The sequence below is a fragment of the Ischnura elegans genome, chromosome 11 (assembly GCF_921293095.1).
Source record: "Ischnura elegans chromosome 11, ioIscEleg1.1, whole genome shotgun sequence".
NCBI classification, from domain to species: domain Eukaryota; kingdom Metazoa; phylum Arthropoda; class Insecta; order Odonata; family Coenagrionidae; genus Ischnura; species Ischnura elegans.
This window is the reverse complement of record NC_060256.1, coordinates 44,386,107-44,410,048: the sequence shown is the minus strand read 5'-3', so window position 1 is coordinate 44,410,048 and position 23,942 is coordinate 44,386,107. Positions and strand designations below refer to the sequence as shown.

The following is a 23,942-nucleotide window of genomic DNA, read 5'->3' as shown; positions in this document are numbered from 1 at the left end:
GTGATTGATCACTCCCTGAGAAACACCTTAGAGGCGGCTCGCAGGGTATTATGCAGATGTAGATGAGGAGCGACCAATCGTCTACACCGTACGGCAGTTGACTTCGGGCGATTGTCGGTTATCTTCTCAAGTAGCTGTAAAAGCCATACAACCCAATGAAATACTCTCTACGACCTTAATTTCAAAAGTTAATATGTTTCTGAAATCCAATTCGTAAAATAGAGTGTAAATGGTGCGCACAGCGCCACAGCCGGAAAGCAAAGCCCGAACTTTGACCACATATAGGCGATCGCTCTTGGCTAATTAAATTGTACCGGGACTAGCCACGTTGATACCTTTACGGAGTCATCCGCAATGCACTAATTGTGCGAAAAACTTTTTGTTATTTGATGGTGGCTCAGTTCCTGTCATATGGTCTTGGAGACCACCTAAATCTCCTTCTCTATGATATTATCAGCCATTGGCGTAAACTATGGGGGGATGAGGGGATGTATCCACCCCCCCCCCCCCCCAAAGCTTCTGAGAACTCAAATAGTCATTCAAAAATTTAAGTCTGGATTTTATATATAATAACTGCATCTGCTTAAAGTTAAATTGTAAGTGCCAAAATGATGATGTAAAATGCATTTTCAGGCAAGTTATTTTTCAAAATTTTTCTCTGAACTCCCCATTTTCTAAGGGGGTTGCCCTCACTAAGCCTCCCTCATCCAGTGGCGTAGCCAGGAATTACGTCCGGGGGGGTCCAAAATCAGGGGGGAAAGTTTTTGAAGGCAGGGTATCAATTAGAGGATTTAAAACTAATTTTAACACTTTTTATAATCGTAAAAACTTCATTTGTTAAAAAAACATTTTTTAAAATCATGATTTTTCAATACTTTGTTTTTTTTATTTTCTTATATTCTCTTTTTCTTTACTTTTCAATACTTCATTGTTTTCTTTTATGAATGAAAATAATTGTGTTTTTATATTTCGGGGGTGCACCCCCCCTGGCTACGCCACTGCCCTCATCCTCTCCCAAAACCCCAACATCCCCTCAAAGCATATTCATAGTTACACCACTGTTGTCAGCTGTAAAATCAAAATTTAGGAGTAAATAAATTATTATTATTATTTAAACTTTTAATTATGAAGATATAAAGAGGTAATTATTCCGCCGATGCGTGAGGGCACACTGCCGCCTGCCGGGTGGCGGTATTGTCGGCTTGTCCGTGGGCCGTTTCCCGGCTCATCAACGCGAGGATGCGATCATTCATCCGTCGTCCCCATTAGCGCGACTTCCCCATTGAGTGCTCGCATCCTTATCATCAAGAGTCGCGGGTTCAGACTCCGATCGGTTACTGTATTTCTGTCACGTTTCAAACGACAACCGCTCCGTGCGCTAGTTTCCTCCCAGTGCATACGGGACGTCACGCACGAACTGAGCGTGTCACAATTTTTAATATGATAATTACGAAATAGGAACGACGAAGTGCTGGATATGGTTGGCGAGGAGAGGTAGCTTTTAGATGAGGTACGGAGGAGACAGAATGTATGGAGGGGAGGAGTACTTAGCGGTGAGGGGATGTTGAAAATGGTGTTAGAGGGTAGAATGTTAGGAAAACGAGGGAGGGGAAGGAAAAGAATAGGAATTTTAGATAGATTGAAAGGGAGTAAGCCTTACAGAGAATTGAAGGAGGCAGTGATGGAAGGAAAGGGAGGTTCCCAAATCACTTCTTTAGTACTCCATGGAAACCTACCTTAATCGGTAGAATACTATAATAATAATAATAGTTACAAAATCTAGGAAGCGCCATTACCACAGATGTACAAGTGACCATGGGCGTACCCAGCGGGGGGTTGAAGGGGGAAGTTGCTCCTCCCCCCCTAGAAACAAAGATAAATTTATTTCTTGATTAAGTTTTCGCGGCCCGTGGTGATCTTTCTTCCGTAGTGATCTTTGATCCATGGTGATCTGGAGGTGGAATAATCCAACCTTTCCATCTTTTTTTTTCGTCTTCCTCCTCCTGTCCTCACTCCTCATCCCCCCCGCCCACCTGAAATAAAAAGGCAGCAGAACCAAGCTCCAACACTATTCCCTTGAAAAAATGACCAGCAGTTAGTCACGATACATCGGGGCATTTCCGATACATCACGCGGCATACATCCGTATGCCTCTCTTTAATCAAAGGTAAATTTAGTTCAAGACGAAATTTTGTACACATTTTCCTTTAGTCCAAGACAACTGATATCAATATTAAAAAGGTATTAAAAATAAAACTATTTTTTTCGATCAAATAATTTTAAAAACTAATAAAGCGCTTTTATAATTTTCTTGATATTTTGGTTTCAAAACCATTTTTGTATTACAACTTGAACGACCATGGCTTGCCTCCCTCTAGTTTTGATCCTGGGCACGCCCTCACAAGTGACATAAAAAAAACAGGATAAGGAGTCCAAAAAGCATCAAGTATCGCATTAGCCTAAGCTAAGACAGTATTGATGGCAAATAAAAAAGAATTTAGAAAATAAATTGGAAATTTAACTAATTAATGAAGTAGATTTCGACATTGAAAAATACTTTCGAATTTTCCCAACATATGGCCTTGATTACAAATGCTTAGGCAGAAATTTCTTCAATAGCCCTGGTTAAATCGAATACATAGAATCGAATCGATTCACCACTAAAAAGTAGAAAATAAAAATAAAAAAAAGATTAAATAACACATTTTTTCGTAAGCATATGCAGGAAATATATTTTACATCATCTTGGCTCTAAAAATAGAACTTTAAGCAAATGCAGTTATTATATGTCAAAACTAGACAATAGTTTTCAATATTTTTTTTTATTTCTCCGAGGCTTTGGGAGGGGATCTAACCCCTCATCCCTCCATAGTTACGCCACTGCTTCAAAGTGCATCCCCAAAAAATGTTTGCGTTGCCATAGCACAGTAACTAAGGAGTTGCGGCCCCATGTTTATTGGTAACAAATGTTTAAAATCGTCTCTCCTTCCACCACCTTAAGTATTGCAGAATCTTCCTGAAACGTCCTGTATATTTGCTCTTTGGACTATACTGAACCAGTAGCGGATACAGAAAAAACTGGACGGGGCGCGCAAAAGATATCTTGAGTTATCTTTTATTTCATCCTAATAAAAAATAATCTAGTCACATGCAGAGTTTAAGAAAATTTTGGTTAAATTTATTACACACGTATACAATACAATTCCATCTTATGATATAAAAAAGTTATAATAGTGGTTCTGCAATGTTTGGCAATAAGGGCGGGCCCGCAAGGGGGGTGCGCCCCCTCTACGCCCCCATCTGTATCCGCCACTGTACTGAACTTACATACTGGCATGGTTATGTCTTAGTTTCCTGTTCTTTTTTCTGTCAAGCCAGCACGGCTTCGGAATAGGATATTTTTTTTAATCTCTCAAACTCCACAGTTGGGTGGAAATCTTCTCATCTGTCTAACGCGCTGGGCGAGGTGTCATCCGCATGCCAACATCCTCGCATACCATTCGTAAAAGAAAGACCTCGCGGTCGCTAATTTCTTTCGTTCGCGCTCTCCCGAAAGAAGCGTTGAACTGACGCGGAAAACATCTCTGTCGTCAGTTGAAGGGCAATGCTCTTTTGGTACATTTGAATCCCAAATCCAGCCATTATGTAGGATTGTTTCCAACCACGAAGATTACAAAAGAGGATCCTCAAGTCTGCCTCTAAATGTGTTGTCACCCACCGCGCATTTAAATGGGTTTACCAAAGGCCCCAGTGTTAGGACAAAGTGATCCTAGTTTCACGGGGAAATAAGGTATAATTATGGGTGTTAACCGTAATTTATACCAGGGATGGCAAGTGAAACGATACGAAAACGTTTCATTTCGACCCGGAGGGAAACGAAAATACGAGGCCCAGGTTCAGTATCGTTCTCGCACCAACTTAAAATCACCAAAGAGTATAGTTTCGACCCGGGACGAAACTTTACTCCTAGGAACAAAACTAAATTAATCGAAACCTAGCCGCTCATAGTTAAGTTTCAATCCTAGAAGTTAAGTGGAGGGGGATAAGACGGAATAGTTTCGACCCATTTCATAACAGAATGTAGAGAGGTTCAAACATTGAGCTTAGAAATCGAATGGCCACTTTGTCTTCACCGTTTTCCTGCTTTGGGTCAAAATATAAGTGCCCCATCTAATAGCGGTGGGCCGAACCACTACAATCAACCAAAACTCCGTACTCGGTGTGTGGTTCGAAACTAAAGTGTTCGAAAGTGAAGCACGAGGTTCCACAAGTGGCTTTGTACGCAGTCACGCGCACGGGTGTAAAGTTAAATACACCAACGGATGAAATTCGCCATGAAAAAATATTTACTATTACTTATTAAAATAGGTGGAGACACACCTGACCGGCAATCGGGAGATCCGGGTTCGAATCCCGGCTAAGTCAAATATTTTTTCATGGCGAACTTCATCTTTTTGTTTTAGCAGGACATAGAGCTGGGGAATTTTTTTTTATTTTTAGGTTAGGTCAATATTTAGTTTTTCACTGATAAATGAAATAAATTGTTTACGTCCACAGTTTTTATTAGCGTACGACGCGTTTCAGCGAATCACCTTCTCCATCATAAGGTACATATCATCTCTACCTGATGATGGAGAGGCTGATTCGCTGAAACGCGTAGTACAATAATAAATACTGTGGACATACACAAAGTTTTTCATTTTCAATTATCATATCAGTAGGTATGCTCCACAACATCTCGCCGAACACCGTTGAATACATTTGTTTTCCAAGTTTCTTTTGTCGATTTTGGCTCTTTTTGTCGCAAAAGCTTCCCTTTTATTCTTTTGGATCTAGTTGATGGTATTTCAATCGTTCTCTGTGCCAATTACTCTTTTTAAATGTCCTCTTTTTTTAACAATTCTAAATATTTTGGTATTTTTAAGGTCAGGTTTACTCCATTTCTTTTCAAATTCTAACGTATTTCTCCTTCATACAAACACTCAAACTAACGACCTTTCATCGTTATAAACGACACAAAAATGACCAAGCACTCGAACAAGTCCAAAAATACCACCACTACTTCCAAATACCTCATTTCTTCCCAAAGACGCTTCCACGCTTTGAATCATGGGAAAAGGATGCGCTCGTCAATGCCCAAATCTGGCGGCCAAGAAAAGTATCTAAATTTCGCTCCTTAATGCTTCGCTTAACGAATTGGGACTTGGAAATTCCAAGATGGCGTCCTGGCCAAATCCTAGAGTTTAGGCACCTAAACTGGCCAATTTTTTATACTGCTCAAGCTATGCGGAAGCCCAACAATTCCCATGACTCCTCGCGAGCCCGATGGCAAATGGAAGTGGTTCATCCGATACCTGGAGGCGTGCAGATGGTCGAGTATAAAACACGAAGCGGATGAGTGATCTCTGCGAAAACTAATGATATTCGTTTTTCAGCTTGACCTCATTTCCCAACGGGCGAAGCTCCGAAAGATGTTGCTTATTTCTTTTGCATGGATGTCTACTTTTTAATTTTTTTTCTTTCAATTCTACCTCTGACTCTCTCTCTTCTTCGTCGTCTTCCGCTTCGAATCTGTGTCAGGAGGGACTAATTGCTGTGGCGGAGGCACGCCCGATCGAACGGCGCGATATAAGTACAGTCGAGTAAGAGGACTGAATGAGAAGTCACCCGAATTTTTCAAAGGTAAATTGCACTCGAATCAATTAATTTAGTCTCGAAAATCTTGTGCATTCGGCAGAAAAGGAGTAAGGGATAAATTGCGTCATTATTATTCCTCAACGAAAGAGCGTGACTAAGCAGTTTTGTGCAGAATCTTTTTGGGTGATTATTAATTATACTAGCAAACCACCCGGCGTTGCTCGGGGAGGATAGTACCCAGAGAAGTGGGAAACTCCAAACTTTGATTTTATGACCAAATACGATTTTTATGTTTTCTCTTTGAGCGCATCAAGAGGTGGGACTACCCGGCAGGATGTCCAACCGCCGGCATTGTATGATGTTAAGATGTTGCGTAGCATACGTTAATGAGAAAACGACGCAAATAACGCAACCGCAAGTAGAACTACGGGCTTTGGGAGAATCAGATGCACCTACGTACAAACTTTGATTGCAATCCTTGCAGTCGTATGGAAACGCGTAGCGGACAGACAAACAGGCATTCTCTTTTATGGATTATACATTTATCATTTATGTATATACATTTATTAACGTTTCACTATCTGAACTGGAGGTTTCCTTGGTGCTATATGTGGCTAACAAACTGCTCAGCCTGAAATATTTTTGGAGAAGCTTTGGATTTTGTTCATTTGGAATCTAGAATATATTCTACGTAGTCTTATTATTTTTCAAATTTATCTAGTTGTCTAAGAAATAATTATCTATATAAAGATCAAGAATTTTTATAGGTTAGATGAGGATGCAAATTTTCATTACCGGGCATCGAACATAAATTAAATAGTGATAATACTTTTCATTTCACTGAATTGCATTAAACTCGGTATCATTACGCGTACTTATTAAAATAAAATCCAAAATAATGAATCCTTTCTGCGAAATTTAGTGCATTTGAACGATTACCACCGACATATTGCTTACATACTGTAGTAATATCTTTTTCAACGCGGAAGAGCGTAACATTGCAATTTTTTGCAATTTTTTTTTACGCATTTTCATTGAGGTATATATGTCTTTGTTGTGAACGAACCACTCTCGTCACGATATTTCGCTGTGTCACCACATTTTTAGGAACATAATTTCATTTGCTCGAAAATTCTTAAAAGGTCATGAACCACATATTGAACCTTTTTAATGGAGCAAAGTTAAATATTAAATTTGAATCTTAGAGTGTAGGTCTTAAATTTGACATGCAAGTTTTGCCGACGATTCTGTTTTCTATAATTAAGCTATCTTCATGGTTTAAAATGATCATTAATATTCAATTTTGATGTGCAAGCATGATAAATGTTTAAAACATTGTTTTTTATCGATAATAAAATAAAAAGGACCATTCAGCTGTAAATTTACAGAAAAAAACACTAGAATTTTGACGTAACTTTTTGCATTGTTTATTGATGCTAACTAAGCTAAGATTCATGATTACCTGTTTATTTCAATTTTTATTAGTTTCCTGTCTATAAATATTACATAAAGGTAATTCAAAATTCTCCTCTCTTATTTTTTGTTAATTTACAACTGAATGCCCCTTTTTCGTTTATCTATGAATAGCGCTTCCATTAAAAACTAATGAACTTATCGCTGCTATTACTTTTCGAGAATAAGGTTAAATGCCCATATAATTAGGCGAGATGACCGTTCAAGTCACAAATACGGAATAATAGTCATAAAAAATTGATAATGAAGATGTCAAGAATATTTTTTGCGCCGGTTATTTTATCACTTCGGGGAGATAAAAGACAATGGGACATACTTGAAGTACATTATCTCAAGTGCTGTGAATTCATTGAACCCAACGTAATCTGCAATGTCGAACGTGATTGATGCATTTATCTCTCATGAATTGACCCATTATTCTCGATTGATTTCGTTCAGATCTGTTGAAGATTACGTAATTTGTGTCAATAAATAACATCTCCTAACGAATATAGCATTTTGTGAAAGTTAGCTAATTTACGCTAAATATTTGCCATTATTATAAGAATAATCACGTTTAATTCATGAAACAGTGAATTGTGATGGTCATCAACGGAAATTTGTTTCGTTAATTTATTGATTTTCCCCTTGGGAAAAACAATACGTCGACGAAATCAGTGGATCCTAGGGAAATGAAATTCTCAACGATATGCATTTCGTTATATCGTCCGTAATGTATCATGTTGTTTCATTTTTAGAATTTTTCATCATTTATTAATATAATTAATTTATTAATATTAATTTTCATCATTCATTAATTAATTATCATGTTTTGTTTGCATGCTTTTCTCCGCGATGTACCCAGAATATGACTTAGTTGACGAGGTGAAACAATGTGAAAGTGAGTTTTCTTTTTAAAGTTATGGTTATTTTTCCTTTTCCTTTATCGCTGAATAGTGTTAGCTCATGATTAGTGTTGTTAATTATTTTTTCCGTGTTTCTACGAGTTTGGGCTACGATATAAATGTCAAATTTTGTGCTTTGGACCTCCGAGAATTAAAAAAATGCTTGCATTAGGTATGGTATTTCATACAGTTCACAGTTTACCTGCTTCAAGGATATTTTTCTCTCAGTCACGAAAATAATACTCTCGACTTAAAAATAAGTCGAATGTAAAGAATTAGCCTTTTTCCCGATGCCATTCTCAAAGGAGTTTTCATAGCAAATCCTTCAGTTTTTGTCATTCGATGCGTCAGAATAAGCAAGGCCGCAAAGCTTTTTTATTCGGCGGTGGGTAGCATTTTTCGGAGGTTCGTTTTGAAGGGCTAAGCAAGAACTGTACCTCCCTAAAATTTATGAGCAACTCCTTCATCAATATTTGCAACATATATCTCCCTTTACACTACTCTCGATAATGCTACAATTCTCCACGCCCTCATTTCTTAATATTCCTACCCACAAGCATCCTTTTTACTCATTGGATCTTAGGAGGCAACCATGAAATTGTGCGAAAAATCCACAGAGAAAAAATCATTCACCTTGACCAGGATTCGAACCCGGATCCCCTGATTCCCGGTCGATTGCTTTAGCCAGTTAAACTACCGAGGTGACATTCCTCCCTGTCGATATTTTAGGACACAATACCTTGTCCAGTTTTCCTGTGGATTTTTCGCACAATTTGTGCATTACGGGTGACTCACGTAAAAATTATCACCGCGGCTGATCCCGGTATACTTAAAACTAACCATGAAAATTCTCTATGACATGCAAGTATCGTTAATAAGGTGATCACATGTTGTTTCGTTTGTCAATTTATTTTTTATTAATTCTCTAAATTAATTATTCTTGGAGGATATCATGTTATGGATCGATGTTTTTTTCGTCAATTTATCCAGACTATGTCTAAAATGACGCGACGTAACGAGAAAAAAGTGGGTTTTCTTTTTATTATTATGGTTATTTTTTTCTTTCCCTTGATCCCTGAATAGTGTTGGTTCATTATTAGTGATGTTACCTATTTGTTCTGTGTTGCTGCGAGTTTTGGTTACGATACACATCAGTGGTGTCAACGCCGTTCCGGCAATGGTTAACAAAAGACATAATAGTCATTTAACACTTTTCTCAATTGTGTTGCCTCAAAATTTCTAATTTAGACATTCGTAGCCATAACAAAAGAATTAGTTATAAAATGTGAACATTGACTTGTAATAAAAACACGCAGAGTAATATTGCACTTCTAAAGAAAATTAAGAAACGTGCGTTCCGGCACTCTTAATTTTTCCATGAGCACGTATGCATCAACATTCACATTAATACAAAATTTGACATGTAAATGCAATGTCAAATTTTGTATTTTAGACCACCGTGTACTTGAATTAGATACAAATACTAGCATTCAGTATCGGATTTCATGCAGTTCACAGATTTTTTTCTGAGTCACTAGTCTCGACTGAAAGAAAGCCATATGCTCTCACTTCGCCATTTTTCCCACCATTTCATCCGCAAAGAAGTTTTTATTACATATCCTTCAACGGATCCGGTCGAATGGAATAGTTTCTTTTTGTGTATCTCGAATTCACTATCGTTTCGCCTGTTATCCACGGTCGATTTCCCACCTGTCCGAAATTATTCTTTCCTGCCATTGTTTGTATTATCCGCTCCTGAAAACCTTGGGAACGGGATTAGAAGGCTATACATAGTTTGGTGCAGTGGCGCCGACTCCATGGGGCCTGAGGGGGCCCGAGCCCCCTCAAAAATTCGTTATGGGGATGAGAAAAAAATGTGTCAGGCTTGTCGATTTTTTCCGGAGTGTCCAGATATCGACATTCGAGTTATCAGGGTTCTAATATAGATCATATGACTCTTCTAAAATTATTTAAAAAACTTAAAACTCAATACTTATATAAATTTCCCAGGGCAAGATCCCCGGTTTTGGTCCCCCAATATTTTTTGTAAGTCGGCATCCATGGTTTGGTGTAATTAAATTCCCTACCCAATTCAACGTTATCAGATTTTTAGTTTGTATTAATCACTGCAAGTTTTACTACCTTCGATAAATAATGAATTAAATTATAATGACATCTGCATTCAGTATTGGAACGCTCAACCTAATCACACCTTGCTATATTTTCGCCTTTTTTTGGAATTTTTGGAATCGTCTCTTAAAGAGAAAGGGAAAATGTAAATAAAATGAAAAAGATATAAAGACTCACTTCTCACAAAAAAACATCATGATATGCACTAACATTTCAAAAAATTCGGCTTTTCGTTACTCGGAGATTACATCGTGGACATCTATTTCAATTATTAGAATTCAGTCTATATGAGACTGGAGGCACGCAATATTATATAATACCTAAACGTAATCAGAGCCCAATCTTTCTTGTCCGAGTGATGAAAAACTTATTTATTACTTTTCAGTGCATTTTAAACAGGTTTTGGAAAAAAGCGTGCTTTTTTAAATTATTTTTTAATTTTTTTCTATTAAGTTCTCTTTAGTGATGATTAATGTAATCGATTAAACCATAGCTGTTACAGAAATTTCAGCCAAAAAACTTGTAAACAGCGTCATCTATTGAGAAAATTTAAAACTATTTTCCATAAGGAAATGTAGCTAGTTCATTAGAGCGATTACAGATCAAATAACTGATATTTTATTATTGTATTGTCATCGTAATCAAGCGAGTTTGCAAATTTTCAAGCTGATCTGACTATGGGAAGTGTGTTAAAAATTAATTACAAGATTCCATCGATGAATCAGACAAACAGACGAAGTAAATTAAGAAATAACGAGTAATAATAAAAAGATGTGAAATCGATTGACGATGAATATGCACACATAAATGGATGTTAGTTACAATCAGAGCTTGAACTTAATGGTATTATTTTTAGGTTTGGTGATTCATGAAAACAATGGCATAACTAGGAATGTGTTTTGGGGGGATGGGATGGCCTGGGGTGGCGCTCCACCCTCCCAGGCGACGTGGGGTCCGGGTAAATTTTTGAAAAATTACATGCCTGGATATTAATTTTACATCATTTTGGTACTAAAACTTTGAATTTTAAGAATATGCGATAAATTCCAAAACTTGACAATAGTTTAAATAACGTTTTTATTTCTCTGAGGTTTTTGGGGGGATATATCCCCTCATCCCCCCCCCCCCCCCATAATTACGCCACTGATTGAAAAAGAAGAAGGGAGTCATAAAAATTCTGGAAGTGGAACAGCTAGTAGAATCCTGCCGATATAAGGTCTTTGTTTTTTCAAGTATCTTGCATGATAAAATGAAACGTTTTTATCGATTGTTAGAATCCCATTTTGACATTGTTCCCAAGCAACAAAATCTTATGAAAAAATAGTTTAACATATATTGTAGGAATATTTTGAACTCATTTTAAAATTATTTTGAAACCATATAAGCTCCCTATTTTTAGGTTTATTTTTCCATTATTTCAAAATTATTTTAACATCAGTTTCAACTATGTCCATCGCATGAAAAAGCTATCAATTTCTATTTTAAAATATCTTGTAACTACATCAGCTTCCTTTAAAAATGATAAAGCATTACGTTAACATGATTTGCATACATTTCAACGTACGAACTGTAGCTGTAAACAACACACGACATGGGTGTCACTCTTGAAAACCATGAAACATTAATCAAATTGGGTTGATTCAAATTTCGCTAAATTCAAAGCATATACGCTGATTTTACTCTCCCAACGATGAGCCACATTACTGACCCACGGCAGCAATCAAAAACTATAGGGTGATATTTTTATTATTATTATTAAATTATAGAGGTATTAATTGACTATTTGCCAGGTACTAACAGTTTATATTTAATTAAAATGCATTAAATGAAAATGCATCACCAAAATGAAGCTGTATCAGTGAAAATTTAAAATACCAATGAAATTAATTTTCCAAGATAATTTTTTTACTCCTCCTCTTGAAAATCTTTATGTTGCCAGTATAGGACTGAAACGGTTTTGTAGGGAGACTAATCCATTCATTAATGGTCCTGTGGAGGTATGAGAACTTTTTTACGCTTGTCCTTTGAGGCCGGCATTTCATCTTGTATTGGTGATCTTTCCAACATATATAGCTGCGGTTTTCAATCTAATTTCGTAGTTCCCCCATGCTTTTTACCCCGTAAGTGTGCGGAAGAGTTCGAAAAGCCTATTTATTTTTCTTCTCCGTCCTATTGAGTCCCATCCCAACACTTTCAGGATTTCAGTGACACTTTCGGTCATTTTATGTTTCCCCGTTACATACCTTGCTGCCTTTCTTCGCACCTTCTCGATGGATTCCGTTTGTTCCTTTTATTGAGGTGCGGACATATTTGTGAGGAATAGTATTCGCTGGAGACCTCTTGAGCCCATGGTTTAAACCTGGGGGTGGCGGAGTTTTCTTTTCAGAAGTTACCGAATCCATATTTGAGTAAGTTCTGTTTGGAGGACGATTTTAGTGCAGTCCTCCGTCTGCCGGAAGGGATGTTAAGCTTTGGTCCCTTGGCGACTTTCGCCGAGGCTCATTAACCTTCATTTCCTAACCTTCCCTTTGACGCAAATGGCCATAGAAATTGCCTGCCTCCTCTCAATACTTTGCGAATTTGCGTTGATTTTTTGTATATTTCGTAAAAATATCCGTGATACCAAAATAAAATTATTTCGTATACCTATACTTAAGAAAACGTTTTTCCAATACTTTGTTTTTTTCATTTCCTTCCATAATTCTTTGAGATAACGAATATTACATTAGTTTCTAACAATTTAAGGCTTTACTTTTATAAACTTTTTGTTTTATTATTATTATTGTTATTAAAGTATTCTACCGGTTAAGATAGGTTTGGATAGAGTATTTGCGGAATATTACGGCAACTCTACCCTCCCATCATGGACTTCTTCAGATCTTAAAAACGCTTATTCCCTTCCATTCCCTCCAGAAATACATATAAAATAATTAAACTTAATTCACAATAAGTAAATTTTAATGACAACACCTGAGTTTCGTGACATAATTACATCTTAAGGTTTCTTGTATTAGACTTGTATCGGAAGTACATGAATCGCACATATATTAAATTCTCATATTTTTGTTTCAAAGCTCCTAAAACTTTTTTGCCATGTTATTGTTTTTTTGTCTATAAAATTGTTAGTTTTAATGTTATATAAATGCTATGCATTCTATGTTGCCGCTATGTAGGATAAATGGAACCTTCTGACAAGTCATATGGCTTTGAAGGACCAAGTTTGTATATGCTAATAAAGGCAATCTATATATTTATATTTATCATTAGGTTATTTATCACTCCCTGCCAAACATCCTAGCGGTGGCTAGTAGGGTATTAGGTGGATGTAGACGTAGATTCAAACAGTAATTAACATTTGTTTCTATTATCGGGCGAACATTGCCATAAGAGGCTAGACAAATGCGGATCTTTAAATGCATTACCATTGTATTCAAATGTAATTTCGTGTATTACCCCGTGCAAACCACCCTAGAGGTAACTCGAGGGTATTATTTCGATGTAGTTTTAAACAGTAGTTAACATTTGTTTCTATCATCGGGCGAACATTGCCATAAGAAGCTAGACAAATGCGGATCTTCAAATGCATTGCCATTGTATTCAACTGTAATTTCATGTTATACCCCCTGCAAATCGCCTTAGAGGTAACTCGAGGGTATTATTTCGATGTAGTTTCAAACAGTAGTTAATATTTTTTCGATTCTAGAACAAACTACTGTAAGAGCCTAGAAAAATTCGGCTTTTCAAATACATTTCCATTGTTGCCATCAGTTGATAAAGTAAGTAAGATGATGGGTAGCTTTTCTTGGGATCCCCATCGGGTTAAAAACTCCGTTTCTGCCGACGTTTCGAGCTCTGACTCGGGTCTTATCCTCAGGGCTTTGAAAAACTTATCATAATTTCGCTCTGCCGGGGATTGCGTGATATCCTTGGGGATTGCGTGATGCAAAACGAATGCATATGTATTTAATAAACCGTTTTGCCTATAAATATACTTTGTATTTTTATTTTCATCATAATTCATCGACATAACGAAGGATGACCCCTCTCCCCCAGTCAGAGCTCGAAACGTCGGCTTAAATGAAGTTTTTTTAACCCAGTGGAAATCGAGAGAAAAGTTAAACCACATAATTAACTGGGGAAGCATCAAATCTCTTTCCAAAGTTCGATTGTATATTGAAATTTTCATGAAAATGACGTACACTTCTCGCACCTCCTCCATAACTTTCTGCAAAACTCATCTGTTGGCTCAACAAAAACCTTCCTTTACTCTCGAACCGAACGGCAACCAACCGGTCAGCGAATTCCAGACCGGCGCGCCGGCCGGGCCTCAAAAACAGGCGTAGTCGCGTCTACTGCAGGCCATGTGGAACAGCTTTGTCCCTTCTTAGCAGTCCCTCAATCCCCCCCCTCTCGTTTCCCCCCCTCCCGCTACCCATTCCACACGCCAAAGCCGACACTCCTACCGAAGTGCCTGCACGCTCCTTCGGCCCCCTCACAGAGCAAGGCATTCAAGTCCCTAAGCTCGCGGAGTTAAGAGGTGGTTGTTATAGAAAACCACCAGCTCTGACTGTCTCGCGGTGCATTTTATTTACAAACCTTTTCGTAGATCCACGCAGCTCAATTCAACCGCGAGTTTAATTGTTGAGCACGTATCGAGTTGCGTTATTTCGCCGGTAGGTGACGGCGTACCGTCTTGGCCGGTTCACGGAGGCCTTCTCCTCCGTTCTTTCCCCCCAAGGCGCTTCGCTTGGCCCCCTCCTTCTCCAGTCTTCCCGTGATCCTCCACTGCCCTCCCTCCCAACGTAAAAGCAAGAGGTGGGACAAAAGTGTGCTTTAGCTTCGTCCAATCCACGGGGCTCGACAGACAACAAGCGGGTTCAGCGTGCTTCAGAAACACCTGTGCCACGCCCGCAGAGCGACGCTAGAAGCTTTGCTAGTTTTCAACTCTTGAAAATATCTTTTAATTCTCCATAGAGACTTCACAAGTGTTACCCGGTTCCGTGTGTTAGAACTGTATTGTTGTGCAAAGGAATAGATAGTTTCTGTATCTATGCCAAAGGGACATCAGTGCGTCGGCAAAGCTTGCTGGTCAGTTTGATTCGTCACAACAGGTGGCGCGTTACTTTCTTTCAAACCGAGCACTTGTTTACTTCCTTCCCCAGTATTGTAGCTGTTTTCGTGTGTGTTTGTTTGTGTGTACTTAATAATTTAAAGTTTAATAAGCGATAAATGTGAAGATCTTTCATCGCAGTGAATTTATATTAATCCATCAAGAATCAATTTCAAGACGGTTACGAAGATACTATTTCTAAACATATCGTCGTGGATTCTCACTTGAAGTTTCACGGAAAACAGCGAAGGTTGTGAAAATAGAAGAATAATTGTGCATCGTGTAAAAAATTCAAAAGAGTTTTCTTTAGAAATCACGAACTTGTTGGGTCGCTTTCCTTTGGAGTGCTGATCTCCAGCGCGTGGACTCTCAAGTGAATATTGGAAACAGTTTTTGAAGGAGGTCTTTCGGATTCTTCTTGGCAAGATGGAGCGTAATACCAGTACGGATGAGCTTCCCCCAGGTTTCTTTCGCAAGCCTGAGGACATCAGCAAAATGAAGGCCTTCCAGCGATTCTTGTACAACTCGAAGGAGGGCACTGTCATGGGTAGAACCGGACTCAGCTGGGGTAAGACTCTCCTGCCATCCTTTTTCACTTCAGTACCTGCGTCGACATAACAACAACGAATGCTTGGAGGACGCATCAACCCCCTCCGCCGATTGTTTTTTTTAATATTTCGCGAAAATAACATGCTTCAATTCCTGTTTACACGGTACATTATCTCGTACTAGTTAATGTCTAAATGCATGAACACGAAAATACATCGTGTAACCACCCAACTTGTGCAAATACAGGAATAGAAAATATCCTGTTCTAATTTAACTCTTGCATTCGCACATGTTTCGTTCTGGTCCACCAAAATCTTTCATGCAATTAGACAGGATATTTTTATTCCTGGCTATATATGTTCAGGGAATTGTGTAGCTCTTTGTCAACATTCGCCATGTATATGTAGTCTAAAAATTATAAATATGAGAAAATACTCACGCTAATTTGTCAAAATTGAGGTTAATATTTACGATGGTCAACGCTTAATAAAAGCAGTCTGTCTTACTCGATTAACTGAGCCGGCATGACAACAACGAATTCTAGGCTATGGTACCCCTCTTTTGTCTTAAGAAGACGCGTAACCCCCGTCGACCGGTTGTAGTTTTGCATTTTCCCGAAAAATAACGTGTTTAAGACTTACATTAATGCTATAAAATATGCGTCATTTTCATGAAATTTTCAAAATATCTTATAACTTCCCCTTATCGACTGACAACCAATGTGAAAATGCATATGAAAATCCGAGTTGTATAGTCTCTTGTGGCAATGTTTTTTTCTAGGATAGAAATTTTCTAGTATAGAAAAAATGCTTATTACTGTTTGAATATAATACGTGTTGTTTTCACAAAAACTAATATAAGAATCCTGAATATGTTATTATGTTATGAAACTTGTGAGAGTGTAATTAAGACTTTTCTAACGCTTTAAATTACACGCCATTTTCATGAAAATTTCAAAGTATTATCTTAACACTCCTTTTGACGGCCACAATGGAAACGTATATGCAAATATGCAGGCTCTTATAGCAGTGTTTTTCCGACAATAGAAAAAATGTTGTTACTGTTTAACATACATGCACTTTTGACAAGAAATTAATACAAGAAGCCCGAAGGTGTATTTATGTTATGAAACTCAGGGTATATTGAGGACCACTTTGATAAAATTTTCCTTGTATATCCTTTCCAGTCTAAAAATGATGCATATGAGAGGATCCCGATGCAAATTTGTCAATATTGAGGTATAATTTATATTGAATAAGATAAGTCTCTTTCACTTAAAAAAATATAAGTCTTTCACTCGAGTACCTGAGCCGGCATAACAACACCGAATGCTTGGGTATTGCGATCTTCCCTGTGGCTTAAGAAGACGCAGATTTCTCCCTTTCGATCCGTTGTACTTGGAAATTTTTCGTGGAAAGTGACTCGTTAATAACGTGAGTTTAAGCTTCGAAATGTTCCGGGTATTTAGGTGAGCACTTTGTCGCCCTTCCCCGATATTCAAATTAAGTGAATATTATCATAGAGCAGGTACTTATATATAAGATACTTACTCTATGATATTATACATAGTATTTGCAAATTAATGTGTTTGAAAATCAAATTACGTTTAGTTGAATGAAAATAAAGCTACGATTGGCTCAATGCATCTAGGAAAAGTGTCAAAATTTAAAAATCTACTGAATTATCCACCTTCTCCTTACCTTTATTTTGCCTTTTAACCTCGAAGGTTGTCGTCTATCATGCGTACTTGATGTAATAACATGTCTATTTTTTATAAACATAAGTTAAGTACCTTTTTTGTTTTGAATCGCGTTGTTACTAACCTACCTTCTTAACATGATGCGTTACTTTCGCTCTACGAGTCTTTTTCACGGAAAATTACTGATTTAAACTGACGCTACCTGTTTGGAATTTTCGAAGGAAAAAACGTAGGGATTAGAGCCTTGTCAACATTATTTGCCTGTAACTCAAATGTGAACTTTTCACATCATTACTATCTCAGGTGTAACATTTAATACTTGGAGTATCTTCACCTACATAATACCCTGAGAGCTACCTCTAGGGTGTTTGGCAGGGGGCGTTCAATCACAAACATGTAGAATGCAGCAGAGGACCGCCTCGTGCCTACTACACGGTCATAAAATGCTGCGCATAATAACAAAAAAATACGTGCACATTATGAAAATGGCTAAACTTGTCAACGGTTAGTAATTCGTATAGCAAAACCAGGGGAGATTAGAACAATGGAAAAAATGAAAACATGCTGTTGACTTATCGAGTAACGCTATTTATTCAATCAATCGAGACACCGTTGTTATTCAACAGTTCGAGGAAAGAATGACATTTTAAAACTCTCTGTTTTGCGGTGTATTTCCTTTATTTTCTTTTCGTGGTCACATCTGCTATAGTACGGCGGTGAACGAATGATATGCTTCACGCAGTCTGAGAAAATATCTTCTCCGAAGTACAGGCAACAAGTGCAGGCAAACGTTGAAATATTTCTCGATAAACCTGAAAATTTGATAGTTACAAGTTGTAACTATCAAAACTTACAACGCAAGCTTTTAACTGATGGCTAGTTATGACCAGTCGGGATGTATTGTTGCGTGCTCTTAAAATTTCTTCCATGCCCACGTTCCGCTGCTACTAAACCCGAAGTTTTCCTAGCTTGTTCCATTCCCTTTCATGAGCCCGTCTTAATCTTCCTCTGGCGCGTCTCCTTACCTCTCTTGACCTTCAACCATGCCTCAAGCGCGAACGCAGGACGGTGGTAGTGGAGGAGCGGAGGAATTTATGCCTGTCGGCGCGGAAAATACGCTAAGTTGTCGTAAATAGAAAAAAGGCTAGGTCAGGATAAGTCCCCATCTGATTCGTTAAGTCCTCTACACGGCAGAACATATCTGTGTTATGAGAAAGGAAAGTTAGATTCCACCCATTCTTAAGGATTGTTTACACGGTGCTTTAACCCGTACGAGTTAATATCTAAATGTACGAACACGGAAATTAAACGTGTAGCCACCCAACTTGTGCGAATGTGTGTACAGAAAATAGAACATGTTCTAATTTGGTTCATGCATTCGTACATGTTCCGCTCCGGTCCTCAAAAATCATTCATGCGATCAGACATAAACTCGTACGTGATAAGGTATCGTATAAACAGCCCTTTATGTCCTGTTGTAGATTTGATATACAAATCGTTAGTGATAGAAGACCATTATTCTGCATATGCGTCGATCTCAGTAAAACTTTGTGGCGGACGGGTTTCCTATGGTCTGACGCATAAGTACTTAAAAAACATTACGCTAATTCCTAATAACCTTATTACATTTTTGAGTGAAATATCCTGTTTATCAAATAAAGGTGGGGGGACAGATCCCCCACAGGATCGACGCCTCCTCGACTGTTCTTCAGATTGCAAGAAAAAAATCCGTTAGATCGATTGTGATTGATAATGTAGAAATATTTTTGTTTACGTTATTTAGTTATCGTAACAATTTTCGCTTCAAGTGATTTCATAGCGCTGGATTCGCGATTTTGTGAGGAAGTCTAAACGAGGCGCAAATCGGAATGTTTGTAAACACCACTTTCGAAAAATGGAGTCTAAACACGTTCCCTTGTTATCAAGCATTGGAAATTAAATATGTGATTTAAAGCGTTAAATTTACTTTGAGCCTTTATGTGTCTTTATAACATCGTTGAGAGTATTTTTTGTGCATTTCCAACTGCGATTCTTTGTTTTATCTGTATGTATAGTTAGAATAATTGAAATATTTGTCGCACACTTGGCGGAGGTGAAATAAATTTTGAAATATTTGCGTATCCGTATTCTCTTTTGCTTTTAATTTCTTTTAGCAATTTTGAACTTCTATTTAACGTATTTATCTGGGGATCTGAAGAATGTTCTTCTGCTACTAATTATTAGTATGCTAAATATATCATCGAAACATATTTGGAAACTATGGCGACCCAGTTGATAAATCATTGGTCCACTGATCGTAGGCCCCGGGTTCAAGTAAGAGGCAACTGAAGAGCACTCTACCTTCAATACGTGGGCTTGCGAGTTTATGGAGATAGTGGGTAATTAAATTTATCCATACATCTCTTTATCGGCTGTGTGGGATCGATAATTTTTTGTGTATTTTAATTTAATCATGAGTTTGTGATTATTACAATGGAGATCAATAGACTATCAAACGTCAAAATGATACACAATCAACATTCAACGGTAGTTTATGTATGTATTTCAAAGTTAAAACACTTTTCGTACGATTTCAATGCGAAATGTCGTTTCTCTTCTTCAGAAAAGCGTCTTTAACTTGACGATAAACATATTTTTAATTCATTTATCAATTGTTTATTCCGCGAGTATAAAACAGATTCGTAAAATAAATGACAGTTATACAAAATAAATAATAGGTCTGTATATTTTCATTTAGTCTCGTTTGTGATAAATACAATGGAGAGCAATGGACTATCAACCGTCAAATTGAATATACAGCCAAAATTCAGCAATACTTTACATTGTTACGTCAAAGTTTTATATTCAATATTTTTCGTACGATTTCTATGCGAAGGGCCGCCTCTCTTCTTCAGAAAAGCGTCTGTAACTCGATAATCAACTTCTCCAAGAACCTTTTCACCTGTTTCCTTATAATGAGCGCGACGGAACCCACTTAGCGAAAGCCTGTCGCATTTAGCGTAGCTTTCTTCGAAAAATCTTCCTCTCCCCAAAACGAACCATTGCGTATGAGTTCAGTGCTTTTTGAGTGGTGGTCGAAACGTCCATGGCAGACAGGGTCACCTTCGTCAAAGAAAGATTTCTTAATCTTCTCCGAAGCACGCGAGACGAAAAAAAGTGCTCAGAGCGGATGAGTGAGGGCAGCAGACTCGCGTAGTGTTTACCAGAAAAATAGACGTGTAATCATTTCGTTTTTATTTTTTAACTTTATTACTGCGAATATCGGAAGCTGTATGTGGAATCACTTGATTTTAATTCTTTTCAAGCTTCCTAATGAATGTAAAACGGTTTTTTTTAGCTGCGTACCTTAAGGAACAAGAAGCAATTCATGATGAATGAAAACGGTTCACGTTTTATTTCCATATAAAATGCTATTCATTTTTTTTATCGGATAAGAATTACGTCAGCAGAACACGAGAATGAATCTGGAAGATAATAAAGAAAAGAAGTCGTAAATATGAGGTCGGATGGCATTGTGTGTTGGAAACAAGGTTGATAATTTTGATTTATCCTATTGTGAATCTAAAACAATAGTCAACACTGAATGGTGAAATTACAAAAATTTCATTGTGATTTAGTTGGGATCGTTGGAAATTGGAATATTTGGTTCATATTTCAATTGTCTTTAGTATGGCATTCAAATTTATTTTTTATCCAATATTTGTATTTTCTGTTCCTTCGCTTTGCTCTTAGGTAGGAAAGCTTTTCGTTCGTTTATTTTATCTCTGGCTACTACCAGGCAGTAGCTACCTTGTAGCGTTATGTAATATATAAATAAATATGTTGACAGCTCGAGGGGTATTCGGCAGATTGTTCCCTACGTCACCAAGTTAAGGTTCCCCAATAATTTCATTCTATCAGCTCGAGTTTGTTTCAATATCGGCCGACATGGTTTGACGGGTTTTCCTCCGTTCAATTTTCAGCTGCGCGGTAGTATGCGATACTAAAACGGTGGCGTCGACGGCGGTACATAGGAGTGCACGTGAACTCGACAGACGGGAACGTTGAGATACACCTCACGCGTAACGGTTTCCGGTACCACCACCGCCACCCAGTTGCGTGTCCCTCTTCCCACGCCCAACTGAAAATGCAAGTTCAAGGCAGGGAGGAAAGCGGGAACTAAGTTCAAAATCTCTCACACTAATTTAAAATAGTGATAGAGTATCATATTAGTGGGTGATACTATTTTTTCATCATATTAAGTCAACAATTCTAGGATTGTGGAAGGTTACTCGGGAATTCCACCGGATCAAGTTCTCCAACTCCTTCTCGGCCGACGTTTCGATGTACTAGTTTCCATCGATGCCCTGATGACGATGGACAACCTGTACATCGAAACGTCGGCCGAGATGGAGTTGGAGGAATTCCACGATTCTACACGCCGGGAAAGCCTGCGATCATTTTTAAGCCCTAGAATTATTTTGAAGCAGCTTTCCATTCCGCTTACCTATCCGCTAGCCTTTTCATAGCGACGTACGTATTTATTCTCTATTACATCCTTTATAACCTGCACTATGTAACTCATTCGAGGCCCTTGCCCTTCTTCCCTTCCACCTGTCCTTATACGATAGTCTTCATCAGGCCATCATTCCTAATAGTGAAGAAAGTGTCTTCACCGCGGTTAAATATGCACATGATATTTTGAGAAGCATTTGCTAGCTAGTAAAAAAATTAATAATTTGGACGCAAAATTTTACTTAGGGGACGAATTTTTTTTGTATCAAAGTAGAATTTTTAGAATCCCGGCTAATTTATGTGGACTTCCCTGGAAAAGAAACTTCATCTGTGCCGTCTTATTTTAGTGTTGAGCCAGATTACCAATTCGAGATATCCGATTCTTTTCGTCGGTTCCACTTAAGTAGTTGGTTTCATAATTATTTATATTTCGTTATTAGGGAAAGGTATACCACAGGTTAAGATTCCCGAATGAAATTAAACATTGGGAATTATAGCTTTTACGATCATTTTTCATAAGCCCTGTGCACGAGATGGATTTAATTTCCAAATCATTGGCAAAAATTTGGGAGTTCATAATTCTGAAGTTTCTTTCTTTGTGTTGTACTGTTTAGCCTCGCAGTTGAGCGATGCGCGTATGATAATTATGTGTTTGTTTTATTTTTTAATCATTCACGGAAGCTAATCCACCTAATTCTACTTCCTTACCATAAATGCTCATACTTCAGAACTATTTACCTCTCAAAAGCCTAATAAGAAATATAAATGCTAAAATAATCCTTTTCATCCCTCTAAATTATTGCTAAGTGTTAAAAATGTAGTGTAGTGGCTTCTCCCCAAAACTGGTGGGTGATGGAGGAAAACAGATGTCATATTCGGATTCAGGAGGTCATTTTAAGTAAATAATCATTGGCTGTGTGGTTTGGTCCCTGTGAACCCACATTTGTCTGCTGTTATGGTCGAATACATATCTTGTCGGATGCGGACGTAAAAAATTCTGTCGCCGGCTAGTTTAGCCTTTTTATCTCTTTTTATAGTGCTCGAAGCGAAAAATGACTCACTATTCTAAGAGTGACTCACTCGTAGTGAGCTCTCGTATCCCTTGTCCACTTTATAGTGTCCGTTGGTGAAAGTTTAGAAAAAAATCTCTCTGCGAAAAAAATATATAGCTGCGAAGCACGCTGTTATCTCCTGGGACAGCTTCTAGGGAATGCCTCGGCTTATTCTTTTATGGGGATTAATAATGCACGGTTCAGCGCTCATGAATCGGTCAAGGCTTACCTCTCATATTGATCACGTGTCAAATTTGCGAGTGTTTATTGTACCGTGCGTTATGGTCGAAGTTGAAAACTTACCGGGAGAAATACTTAAACGGCATTTAGGGAAATTCTATCTTGTTCATGCGATGCTCATTTAGGTGAAATAGTCATTCGTTTGGCAGTTTAGTTGATATTGAAATAAACGGTACTACCATTTTATTTTCCTTTCTACCCTTATTCAATGTGTACGACGCGTTTCGCCTCACAGAGCCATCATCTGGTACAGTGGAATAGCGGGGGGTGGTGCGGGGGGTCCGGACCCCCCCCCTCTCCCCCCTGAAACATAAAAGCAGACTTACTTTGCATCACAAAAGAAAACCAAATATTGAAAAATCATGGATTTACAAAATATGTCTTTGAAAAATGAAGTTATTTCGATTATGAAAAGAGTTAAAATTAGTTTAAAGCCCTCGACTTATTGTTAGTACCCTGTTTTTCAATAAATTTCTCCCCTGGTTTTTTGAACTACCCCGAAAAAAAATTCTTGGCTACGCCACTAATCTGGTACAAGGTCTTGTACAATATAATGGCTCTGTGAGCCGGAACGCGTCGTACACATTAAATAATTGTGGTAAAGTGCAGCTACCTTTCATTTCAATACGTCGAACTTCCTCTTCATCACGCCTGAATCCGTTGAATTGATTTCA

At 37.9% G+C, this 23,942-nt stretch overlaps 1 protein-coding gene across 3 annotated transcripts in view; it reads left to right on the top strand.

The window, feature by feature from the left end:
* The window catches only part of LOC124168492 (sodium/potassium-transporting ATPase subunit beta-2-like), a 120,227-nt gene that overhangs the window by 48,194 nt on the left and 48,091 nt on the right, over positions 1-23,942 (top strand). Inside the window, exon 1 of one of the 3 annotated variants that reach the window (XM_046546811.1) lies at positions 14,682-15,802. The exons of the other annotated variants lie outside the window; for them this stretch is intronic. Within the exon in view, the coding sequence (XP_046402767.1) occupies positions 15,661-15,802 (142 nt within the window). The 5' untranslated portion in view covers positions 14,682-15,660. Of the gene's footprint in view, positions 1-14,681; positions 15,803-23,942 lie in introns of those variants that run through there. 3 annotated transcript variants of the gene reach the window in all.